An 11752-nucleotide genomic window follows, 5' to 3' on the forward strand; every position below is an offset into this window, starting at 1 on the left:
TCCTTGGTCTTGGAGGTGTTCAGAAGGAGGCAGTTCTTGTTGCTCCATTCACTGAAGGCCATCGTCAGATCCCTGTACTCCTCTTCCTGCCATTCCTGATACACGCCACAATAGCTGTGTCATCTGAGTATTTCTGGATATGGCAGGACGCAGAGTTGTATTTAAAGTCTGCCATATACAGGGTGAACAGGAGCGGAGCCAGAACAGTTTCCTGTGGAGCCCCAGTGCTGCTCATCACTGTCCCTGAGACAGAGTTACCCTACTACAGACGTACTGTGGTCGTCTTGTCAGGTAATCCACAATCCAGGATGTGAAGCAGGGATCCACCCTCATCCCTTCCAGCTTGTCTTTAAGGATGAGGGGATGGATGGTGTTAAATGCACTTGAGAACTCAAAGAACATAATCCTCATGTAACCACCTGGCTCATCCAAGTAGGAATTGGCCGGTGGAGCATGTAAAGGACGGCATCATCCACTCCAATATGTTATTTGTAGGCGAACTGTAGGGCGTCTAGTGCATGTTCAACCTGTGGCCTCAGAAGGTGGAGAAGGGTCTTCATGATGTGTGATGTGAGGGCCAACGGTCTGTAGTCATTTATCTCAGCTGGTCGTCCTACTTTAGGAACCGGAACAAGACATGATGTTTTCCACAGGGCCGGGACCCTCCCTGTTTGTAGACTTAAGTTAAAGATCCTCTGGAGAGGCTCAGTCCTTTCATACAATTTTGTAAAGGCCACACCCCTCACACTGTCAGTGTGATTGACATGAAATTGACCCACAAGTCCAGCTCTGTGTTCTCCACACGAAATCCTCTGGACCATAGAAGTCGTAGGTCTGATTTCTACTAAATGTTATGACCTTGAACACACTACAGGACAACGCCAGAGCTGTTTTTTGTTAATTGTCTGTCATTCTCTTGTTGTAGTTGGACCAGCAGTACAATGAATTTAAGCTGAGATCCATCATGTCAGAGCACAAGAAGACCATAACAGCCATCAGCTGGTGTCCTGACAACCCAGATCTGTTTGCATCAGCCTCTGCTGACAACCTGCTCATCGTGTGGAATGTAGCAGAACAAAAGGCTGTAGCACGACTGGACAACACTAAAGGTAGATGGATGATCTACACCAGGTCATACAGACTCAGAGGAGTGTTCCCCCATCTCTGAGGTTTCACAGCGTCTCCTCTGCTTTCCCAGGAGTCCCTGCGTCTGTCAGCTGGTACTGGAACTCAGCTGACGGAGTGGCGTTTGTCTCCCAGCGTGGACCGTTGTATATCTGGGTATATGGAGGTCCTGACCCTGGGCTCACAGTGCACAAAGAAGCCCACTCCTTCCTGTCTGACATCTGTCTGTTCAGATGGCACCCCACCAAGAAGGGCAAGCTGGTGTTTGGGCACACAGATGGAAGTTTGTCTGTGTTTCAGCCAGGTACAGATGGACACACTCAAATGTGACCCACAGCACAGTCATCACCTCACACTCCAACTATAACATGTATAGTAACATGGGAAGTATTCAGACCCCTTCACTTTGTTAAGCTGTAGATTTCATTTGAAATGGCTAAAAGTGACATGTTTGTCCATCAGTCTACTCTCACTAATACACAAACATGATTTAGAAATTCATTAAATGTCAAAATCTGAATCTCTGATTAACTGAAGTCTTCAGACTCTTCACTGCAGCTCCAAATTGTGATGAGCTGCTTCCTATTTACTTTAATTATCACTGAGATGAGTCTAGACCTGGACTGAAGTCCACCTGTGGTGAACTGAGCTGATTGGACAGAGTTCACAAAGACACACACCTGTGTGTATCAGGTCCCACAGTTCACCTGCAGGTCAGGACAGAGACCATAAAGTCCAGTGAGCTCTCTGTAGACCTCTGTGATCAAACTGTGGTGAGACAGAGGTCAGGACACAAAGGTCTGAGTGTTCCCAGGAGAACCGTGGGAACAAGAACTGGAAGCAGGACTCTTCTAGAGCTGGTGTGCAGACAAACTGAGGGAGCAGGTCAGAGGGACCTGGGTCAGGGAGGAGCTTCAGAAGTCCCTGCAGAGATGGAGAAGCTGCTGGAAAGATGAGCATCATTCAGGTTTTTATGGTAGAGAGACGAGAGAGAGACACTGAGAGTCAAAGACATATGAAGTTGCTGGAGTCTGACTGACAAACTTTAAAGACTCTGAGACCAGGAGTAACCAGACTCTCTGGACTCCAAACACCAGGTCCTGCTCAGCACCTGGACAACACCATCCCTACAGTGAAGCATGGGGGACAGCATCATGCTGTGGGGGCTTCTCAGCAGCAGGGACAGGGAGACTGGTCAGACCTGATGATGGATGAATGAGACAAATACGGAGAGGTCCTTGAAGAAAACCTCATCCAGAGTCCAGGAGACCCGAGACTGGAGCGACGGTTCACCTCTCAGCTCCACAGTGACCTGAACCAAACAGCCAAGACAACACTGGAGAGTCTTCAGGATCAGTCTCTGACTGTCCCTGAGTGTCCCAGCCAAAGTCCAGACCTGAACCCCATAGACCATCTGTGGAGAGACCTGAAGAGAACTGTTCACAGACACTTCCTGTCCAGTCTGAGTCTGAGAGGATCTGTCAGGAAGACTGAGATAAACTGACCAGATCCAGGTTCAGAGCCTGTAGAAACTCAAGACTGAAGCTGGAACTGCTGCTGAAGGTTGTCCTACAAAGAACTAATGTTTCTGAAGGATCATGATGTCATGATGGATTATTGTGAAGACTGATGAAAAATTACAGTTTTATCCATTCAGATTTAAATCTACAACAGAATAAAGTGAAGGGTCTGAATATTTCCTGGAACTGCTGAACCTGTCGACCTCCTCCTCACATTCCCTCAGCAGAGTCTGGTACCTGTAAACACACCTTTAACCCTGTACCTGTAAACACACCTGTAAACCTGTACCTGTAAACACACCTTCATTAACCTCTGTCTCATCTGTTCAGGGAGTAAAAGCCAAAAGCATGTGCTGCGTCCAGAGTCTCTGGAGGGGACAGATGAAGAGGACCCAGTCAGTGCTCTGGAGTGGGATCCTCTCTCCACTGACTATTTACTAGGTCAGACACAAAACTAACCACATGACCAGGACTTATCTTAAGAGATGTGAATTTTAAAAAACACAACAATGTAGCTGTTTAGAATACAGTTACTGCCAGTGTTTGACACACTGACATATAGATATTGATATGTCGACGTGTTCTCTCTCTCCCAGTGTCTAACCTCCATAATGGGATCAGGCTGGTGGACAGTGAGGCCTTGAACTGCATTACGTCCTTCTGCTTCCCCTCAGCTGCTGCATCAGTTCAGTGTCTGGCCTGGGTCCCCTCTGCACCTGGCATGTTCATTACTGGAGGTAAATGTGTGTGTGTGTGTGTGTGTGTGTGTGTGTGTGTGTGTGTGTGTGTGTGATCTGGTCCCCTCTGCCTCAGTGTGTTGATCACTGCAGGTCAGATTTACTTGTCAGTCAGTTGGTGGGTTTCACATGCTAGAGGGGCCAGAACGTAATCAATTACTTTAATTTAAGATATTGATAAAAATGCAACTGGAATTTCCTTTGTTGCTGTTCACATATGTGGCTTTGTGGCCACAGTCACAGATAAAGGTAGAATCGCAATCCACGATCTTGCTCGTCATCTGCATTCTGTTTCCGCTCTGATTTTATTGTGAAAGTCCTGACCGGAAGTTGTGATTCCTATCTTTCCGCTGCTTTGACGCTTTTTTTTTTTCACCACCCACAGTCACATTTTATACTGACTGATTTACTTTTTTCATATCACACATTGAATGTCCGCTCCGTCAGAGGTTTGTCAAGCAAGCAAAAGAACCTTTGGAACTTGCTTTGAGAACTTTTCAGAATAAAGCTCACAATAGCTTGAAATAAAAAAAGGAATTTCTCGCACTTTTATTTTCTAGGCAAAATCACTATAGAGGAAGTGATTCTGCAGGTAAATGTTGCTGCTCAGACAGAGATCTATTTTAGCAAAGGAGCTCTTTTTTTTTATTTAACAAAATCATATTCAAATAACATCAAAATAATCTGGCGGGCCATATATTATATCTGGCAGTTTTGGGTTGCGGGCCGCCAGTTGCTGACCACTGCTGTAGATGTACTGCTCAGGACACAAACATTCAGCACATCTTCTCTATGACAGAACTTGTGAGTCCAGCTGGTTGTGTTTTTCTCTGTCAGACTCTCAGGTCGGGGTGTTGAGGGTGTGGAATGTGTCCCGGTCCACTCCTCTGGACAGCTTCAAACTGAAGAAGACTGGATTTCATGCTTTACATGTCCTCAACTCTCCTCTCTCCAAGAAGGGTAAACGTCACAAGCTGATGTGGTGTGTGTTGTGTTGCTGTCAGACCTGAGCTCAGGACAGCTGCATGTGTCAGAGATGAAGCAGCCAATCAGACGCTGAGCAGCAGCTCTTCTCTCAGCTGACTGACTCAGCAGCTTTGTTCAGAGATGTCAGGATGTTCCTCCTCTCTCTCCACAGCTCCCAGCTCCAGTTCTCCCAGTAAGAGTCAGCACACCAGTTCCACCAGTGAGGCAGTGCCCCCCCCAACCCTGTCCCAGAACCGCTCCTTCTCTCTGCCCCCCGGCCACGCTGTGTGCTGCTTCATGGATGGAGGAGTGGGGCTCTACGACATGGGGGCCAAAAAGTGGGACTTCCTGCGGGACTTGGTATTTTATCCTTTGTAGATTCAACAGTCTGAACACACACACTAACCTGCTCACACACTCCCACACACACACACTGACACAGGTCCAGACGAGACCACTGCAGACCTGATGACCTGTCTCTGTTACGGTTCTAGGGTCATGTGGAGACCATCTTTGACTGTAAGTTTAAACCAGATGACCCTAACCTTCTGGCCACGGCAAGTTTTGATGGAACCATCAAGATCTGGGACACAAACACCCTCACAGCTGTTTACACCTCCCCTGGCAACGAGGGAGTGGTGTACTCCCTGTCCTGGGCTCCAGGTACCATAACACACACATACTCTCCCAGGATGTGGACAATAAACACACACTGTAGGTTACTCAAACACACAGAGACATGAACACAACATAGACACACACACACACACACACACACACTACTCAGTTACAGTTTTTTCAATTGCTAACATGCATTAGTCAAAAATGAAGTCATATTGTCAAAACTCTTCTAAAAGTTTATGTGGACCAAACTGTGAATCACTTTTCATTGCTGTAACACAAAATGCATTCAGTGACCACATTTTCCAAAATCCATGAACTCTTTTCTCATTCATACTCCACCACCAGCAAAACACTATATTTGCAGCACATTTTTCAAATGCTAACATGCCGTTTTCAAAATTGTTAAAAACACATGCAAAGATTGATGGCAAATTTCGTGCATTTCTGCAGGAACCATATTGAAATATATAGAAAATAAAATGAAATAATAATAATTCCAAACACAGCTGATTGCAATTTCAATTTGAATGCATTTTGTGTTAAAGCAATGAAAAATGAAAAGTAAATTACTATATGCATATATAGTTATATATACATAAAAAAAAGGATATTTCTGATTCATTCTTGTTACATATACTTTAGTACAGTCAATAAAGTGAAAAGGTGTTATTCTTATTCTATAATAAATGTTGGGCCTTGGTACTCAACTTCATATGGGGGCCCCATTATGTTGGGGCATCGGTTTCTATTATAAATTAAGAAAATATTAATATTGAAAATATTAATATGAAATAACTATGTTATTTAACTAAATAATGAAGAGTTTTGACAATGTGACTTCAGTTTTGTCCAATGCATGTTAGCAGTCAAAAAAAAATGTTATCTGGAACACTGATTGATAATTAACTTAATAACTATAACCAAAGTACCAAATCAACAGCAAGTAAAAGTTGAAGGATCGAAGTTTTACTGAGTAGAGATTGGCAATACTCACACTTGTGCAACTTTAAACACACCAGAAGTTATATTTAAAGACATCTATTTACAATGTAACAAAGTATGAAACACACAATGTCTAATCTAAGGTATATACAGACGTTAGTGTGTGTGTGTCTGTGTGTGTGTGTGTGTGTGTGTGTGTAGGACAGAGACAAAGGCAATATGGCTGATTCAAAATGGTCCCTGTGACCACATGGCCTGAACATAAAAACAAGATGGTGGTAAACAAAGAAACTATTCAAAATGGCCACTGAGACCACACAGTGAGTGGGGGAGGGAGAGAGTGAATGTCTTTGTTAGCCTAGTTCATGTGGTCTGAAGTACCAAATTAACCATGTGACTAACCACAACCTAAGCAAACATTACAATCATCAAACTAAATGGATACATTAACCAAACATGTACATGTACATGTACATTGACAAAGAGTCCTGTGCTTAGCTGTGGAGTGCTTTGCTGTGCTAGGTTGAATTAGTGTCAGTCAATGTTGTGTCAAGTGGTCGAAGTTAAACAAAGAGAAAGCTCCTTTTCAGTGTTCTAGTAAAGTCCAGTGAGTTTGTATTACTTCCTTATGGAGTGAAGTCATGCCTGGCTGCGTTGCTTTTGTGTTGCAGAGAGGTTAGCTCCTCTTTGTTCTTCTCACAGAGTTAGCTGTTGCTTGCTAACTCTGCTGTGGCTCCTGTTGCTTTGGAAATCGTGTTGTAGCCGCTGATTCTAAATAAAACTTGGTTCAATCTCAGTTAATCCTAAACAGGTCGCTGCTGTTGAGGAGAAGAGTGTTTATTCTGCTGTGAGTAGGCTGGCAAGAGAGCTGTTTTTTTAGGTAGCAGGGCTGGTCTGGGCTGGGAGCCTTGTGGCTACTTGAAGAGCCAAGAGGGAAGAGGTGCTGTTCCTGGGGATCTGGGTCTGGGAATGCCCTGACCCCTGAGAAACCCAGAGGGTTTTGCCTGGTGACACCCTGGTGGGGGTCACATGTCACACATTGACCAACACTCACTGGTCAGTAAGGTCCTTGGGGGAGGGTCGTCCCCAGGTGTTTACAGTGAGGAATTGTGGGAAAATTAGCTATTTAAGTGGTCTCCACCATTTTGAATAGTAAGTCCCAACATGAAATACTGATTTATGTGAAAAATGATTAAAACTTCAAAGATGAAAGTTAATAATTTATGTGATGCTCCCTGTTGCTAGTGCTTTTAAGTCAATGAGTATGAGTGACAGTGGATGCTTTCTGAGTGAGGATTGTTGCCAATGTTATGGTTGAATGAGCTTATTTTGAGATATGTATGAGGTGTTTTGAGTCAGTTTGGAGGTGAGATTAACTGTTTGGCCAAGATGCATGTTGGTAATGCATGCTGGTGGCTTCAGTAATGAGTGATGCTTGTTAGCAATTGAAAAACACTGTAAATGGTATCAAGGACCAACAGTCCTATCAAGATGAAGTGTGTCATCTGTTCATGTGTGGGTTGTTAACCTCTCTGTGTGTGTCTGTATGTGTGTGTTTCTGTCTCTCTGTGTTTCTGTCACTGTGTGTCACTGTCTCTGTGTGTCTGTCTGTGTGTGTGTGTCTCTGTCTGTGTCTCTGTGTATCTGTGTGTTTGTCTCTGTGTCTGTGTGTTTGTGTGTATCTGTGTGTTTGTATTTGTGTATCTGTGTGTTTGTCTCTGTCTGTGTGTCTCTCTCCGACTGTATGTCTCCGTATGTCTGTCTCTATCTGTTTGTGTGTCTGTGTGTCTCTGTGTGCATTTCTGTGTGTGTCTCTGTGTGTGTATGTGTGTCTGTGTGTGTCTGTCTCTGTCTGTGTGTTTGTATGTCTCTGTGTGTGTCTGTATGTCTCTCTTGAAGGAGACCTGAACTGCATTGCCGGGGCGACATCTCGTAGCGGAGCGTTCATCTGGGATGTGAGGAAGGGAAAGATCATCACTCGCTTCAATGAGGTAACTGAAGGGTTTAGACTGAAGCTGTGGATCCTCAGAGTGAAAGTTAGATGACACAGTGTCTCTCACTCAGCTCACAGCCTCCGTCTGGGAGCCACGAGTTTAGTCTTTATTTACTTCAACTCCAGAACATAACAGACTTTGATTAAAGGCAGGTCTTTATGTCTAACTCCCTCTGTTTGATACGTAGAGTTGGTCATAGTCGTTAGTACGAAGCCTCGTTAGCGATGACTTTCACTTTCTCTCTCTCCCTCCCTCTCTCCTGCTCTCTCTGCTCAGTGTGTCTTATGTTTAGTTATTCTTCTGCCTCCTTTAGTAATAATGATACATGTTATGAAAATAGTTTATTTGCTGTGATGGAAGTGAGGCTCAGTGTGTTGGAAGTGCTCCTCCTCTTCCCTGCAGTTCCACAGCATCTATACACAGTCCAGACATGAACCAGGTTTATACCCAGTCTGATTGAAAAAAAGTCTCTTAATTTAGAGACAGTGAGCTAAGTTTTCAACACTGCAGCTGTAAACACCCCCCTAAAAGAACCTGTTTGATCCAGAAACTCCAACTCAGTGACATGGAAATATGATCAGTCAGTCAGGGACATTCCACATTATAGGGTTGGCCCTGCTGTCAAAAAACGTCTCCTCTTCATCATCATTATTATTCTCTCCTGTTGGTAAACAGCTGTTTACAGAGTTGCAGGATGGTATGATGATGTCTCACTGCCTCCTCTCTGTCCTCCCTCAGCACGGGAAGAATGGGATCTTCTGTATTTCCTGGAGCCATAAAGACTCGAAGAGGATTGCCACCTGTAGTGGAGATGGGTTCTGGTGAGGTGGAGTTTCTTCTTTTATCAAAGTCTTGTCAAATTTGTTCCTATCAGCCATTCTTACCTGTTTTCTATTGTTTCATAGTATCATTCGGACCATTGATGGTAAAATCCTGCACAAGTACAAACATCCTGCTGCTGTGTTTGGTTGTGACTGGAGCCAGAACAACAAGTAAGATCTCACCTATCCACAGTCACCTGACCAAACACTCCTGTCCACACTCTCCCGTCCACAATCACCTGACCACAGTCACCTCTCCACACTCATCTGACCACAGTCACCTGTCCACACTCACCTGACCACAGTCACCTCTCCACACTCATCTGACCACAGTCATCTGACCACAGTCACCTGACTACAGTCACCTGTCCAGTTATCTGACCACACTTACCTGACCAAACACTCCTGTCCACACTCTCCCGTCCACACTCATCTGACCACAGTCACCTCTCCACACCCATCTGACCACAGTCACCTGACCACAGTCACCTCTCCACACTCATCTGACCACACTCACCTGACCACAGTCACCTCTCCACACTCATCTGACCACACTCACCTGACCACACTGTGTTACAGACCTCATAATTACTGCTTTAATTAATGATCATTTATACACAGATTAAAAAAGAATTATATAAAGCAGCATTAAAAGAGACAGAGACTGGTTCAGGTGAAGCAGGACACAAGAAAACATCTGTCTTTTGTTTATGTCTAACATCTGTCTCTGTGAGGACACATGGAGGACAAGGAGAGTTGTTCCTGTCTCATCTCCTGTCTCCTATCTCCTGTCTCCTGTCTCCTCTCCTGTCTCTGTAGGGACATGATAGCCACAGGCTGTGAGGACAAAAACGTGCGGGTCTACTACTTGGCTACCAGCTCTGACCAGCCACTGAAGGTCTTCACCGGACACCTGGCTAAGGTGTTCCATGTCCGCTGGTCTCCACTCAGAGAGGGTATCCTGTGTTCTGGATCAGACGACGGGTCAGGACCTTTACACAGACCTCAGTGTCCTACACACTGTTCACAATGTTCACCCACACAGACAACACAGTTCAGAGTGGACCCAGACTCAGGTGAACCAGACATAGGTGAATGAGACTCAGGTGAATGAGACTCAAGTGATCCAGACTCAGGCGAACCAGACTGAGGTGATCCAGACACAGGGGATCCAGACTGAGGTAGCAGAAACTCATGGAGAAAGTGAGGGACATGAAGAGGAACAGAGACACAGACTGAATACTCTACTGAGGGGGAGATGAACATAAAAAAGGGAAAACACATGAGTTCAAGAAGCAAAACAACTATCAACACAACAGAAAAGAGATAAATAAATAAAACAGGAAGCTCTACAAAAAGTCAAGGAGGGTCAGATGAATCAGTTTCACTGCAGCAACAAATGATTCAGAACATAGACCTGTGTCAAATAAAAACAATTAGTCTAAAGAGTGTTAATTATAAGATGACACTGTTTTAACATTAATTTTTCAGTCCCAGAGTAGATGTAATGTAAAAAATGTCTTATCTAAGCACTATCACACCAGAGGGAGTGATGTTGTACTGAATATCAGCGAGGCTGTGATTTGGTCATAGGTAGGAGGTCGCAGGTCTACACTAGCTTGCTACTTTGTCTACATGTTACCTCAGGTGTACCTCAGAAGTATCCAGGCTTCTTCCCTCCATCTTCTTCTGATGACCATACATCATTTAATTCAAACCTTATTTTTGGAAATACATTCATCTTTGTGGTGCTAACTTCTTGGTCTTGGTTACAACTAACTGTTGTATAATGTGTGTTATAATAATCTAATTGACAAAGTGTCTAATTACTGATTACTAGTAACTACATTGAAATGACAGGATCAGAGCTTGTTATCACTCTTTGAATTGACTGTTGATCCAAACAACTATCAACTCTTAAGTTAATGAGTCATTTCAGATTAAATGTTTGCTCCCATCAGTAAGATGACAGGCTGGGGGTCGCGAAGGAAATTTGTACTTACTTGAAAAAGCCCTTTTAGAATTAACACTGACTTTCCCTTAAGCTCAAACCGTTCCATTAACAGGATTTAGCCATGTCTAGTGGTTAACGTTAACGTTCACGCAAACCAGTCTTGAACAAGCTGCATTATGCGCGCACACGGAGTTTAGGAGCGGAACAGACAGGCGAGTGTCAAAAGAAAATCATGTCACAGAAAGAAAAGGAAAACAAGATCTTCTTCTCAGCAGCGGAGCAAACCCTGCTTTAGGGTTACCACTCATGTAATGTCAAGTAAAACCCAACCAGCTTTAGCTACAAGTGGATTGGAGCAGTGGATCAGAATAAAGGCAATGGTTTACATTGTATATTGCCAACTGTAGCCTATATTATATTCTATATTAGCCTATATTACACAGTAACCAATGTAGGTAACAAGGCAATAATCAGCAGATTGATCATGCTAATATTCCATCCATTCACTTAGATTTGGAGCTGAGGGTTAAGACTCATAAACATACAGCTACACATTTAAAGAAAAAAGGTGTTTTTTTTCTAGCTGAGGAAAAAAGTTCCATCCTTTTGTATTTAAGAGCCAAATCTAATCTAAATGTAATGACTGATTGCGTAACAGCTGTAGGGTTGACCCATCTATATCAATCACACTGTTAAGCACAACCTAAGTGAAAAAGGTGATCACATGCGCTCTGCCAGGTGAGCTACCGGAGCGCTGTAATAGTGATTCCACCTGAAGAAGGTAAGCACAGCGCAGGGTTTGCTCCGTCGCTGAAAAGAACACGGCTCTTGTTTTTCTCTTCTTTCTGTGACATGATTTTCTTTTCTTTTCGACAATCGACTGTTCTGGTCTGCTTGTATAGGTCATGTGCACTGATAATACAAGCTTGTTCAAGCCTGGTTTGCATCAGTGTTGCCGGCAGGACTATATTTCATAGTACGCACACAACCGACTGTCCGCTACCTTTAGGTTTCCCACACACGCACACGTCTACTCATCGAACCAGTGAGCAAGCAAGAGAGAGAGAGA

General features: G+C 44.0%; 1 protein-coding gene across 2 annotated transcripts in view; it reads left to right on the top strand.

Moving 5' to 3' along the window:
* wdr17 (WD repeat domain 17) overlaps positions 1-11752 on the top strand; it is a 28322-nt gene that overhangs the window by 5263 nt on the left and 11307 nt on the right. For both annotated transcript variants that reach the window (XM_023431411.1, XM_023431414.1), the window contains exons 3-13: positions 926-1109; positions 1199-1429; positions 2976-3086; positions 3242-3382; positions 4220-4342; positions 4521-4708; positions 4843-5011; positions 7814-7905; positions 8647-8729; positions 8814-8900; positions 9549-9713. In XM_023431411.1, coding sequence (XP_023287179.1) covers positions 926-1109; positions 1199-1429; positions 2976-3086; positions 3242-3382; positions 4220-4342; positions 4521-4708; positions 4843-5011; positions 7814-7905; positions 8647-8729; positions 8814-8900; positions 9549-9713 — 1574 coding nt within the window. The remainder of the gene's footprint in view (positions 1-925; positions 1110-1198; positions 1430-2975; positions 3087-3241; positions 3383-4219; positions 4343-4520; positions 4709-4842; positions 5012-7813; positions 7906-8646; positions 8730-8813; positions 8901-9548; positions 9714-11752) is intronic.

Source organism: Seriola lalandi, unplaced genomic scaffold, assembly GCF_002814215.2.
Source record: "Seriola lalandi dorsalis isolate HSWRI2012SDOR001 ecotype SW California unplaced genomic scaffold, Sedor1 jcf7180002054921, whole genome shotgun sequence".
Taxonomy (NCBI): domain Eukaryota; kingdom Metazoa; phylum Chordata; class Actinopteri; order Carangiformes; family Carangidae; genus Seriola; species Seriola lalandi.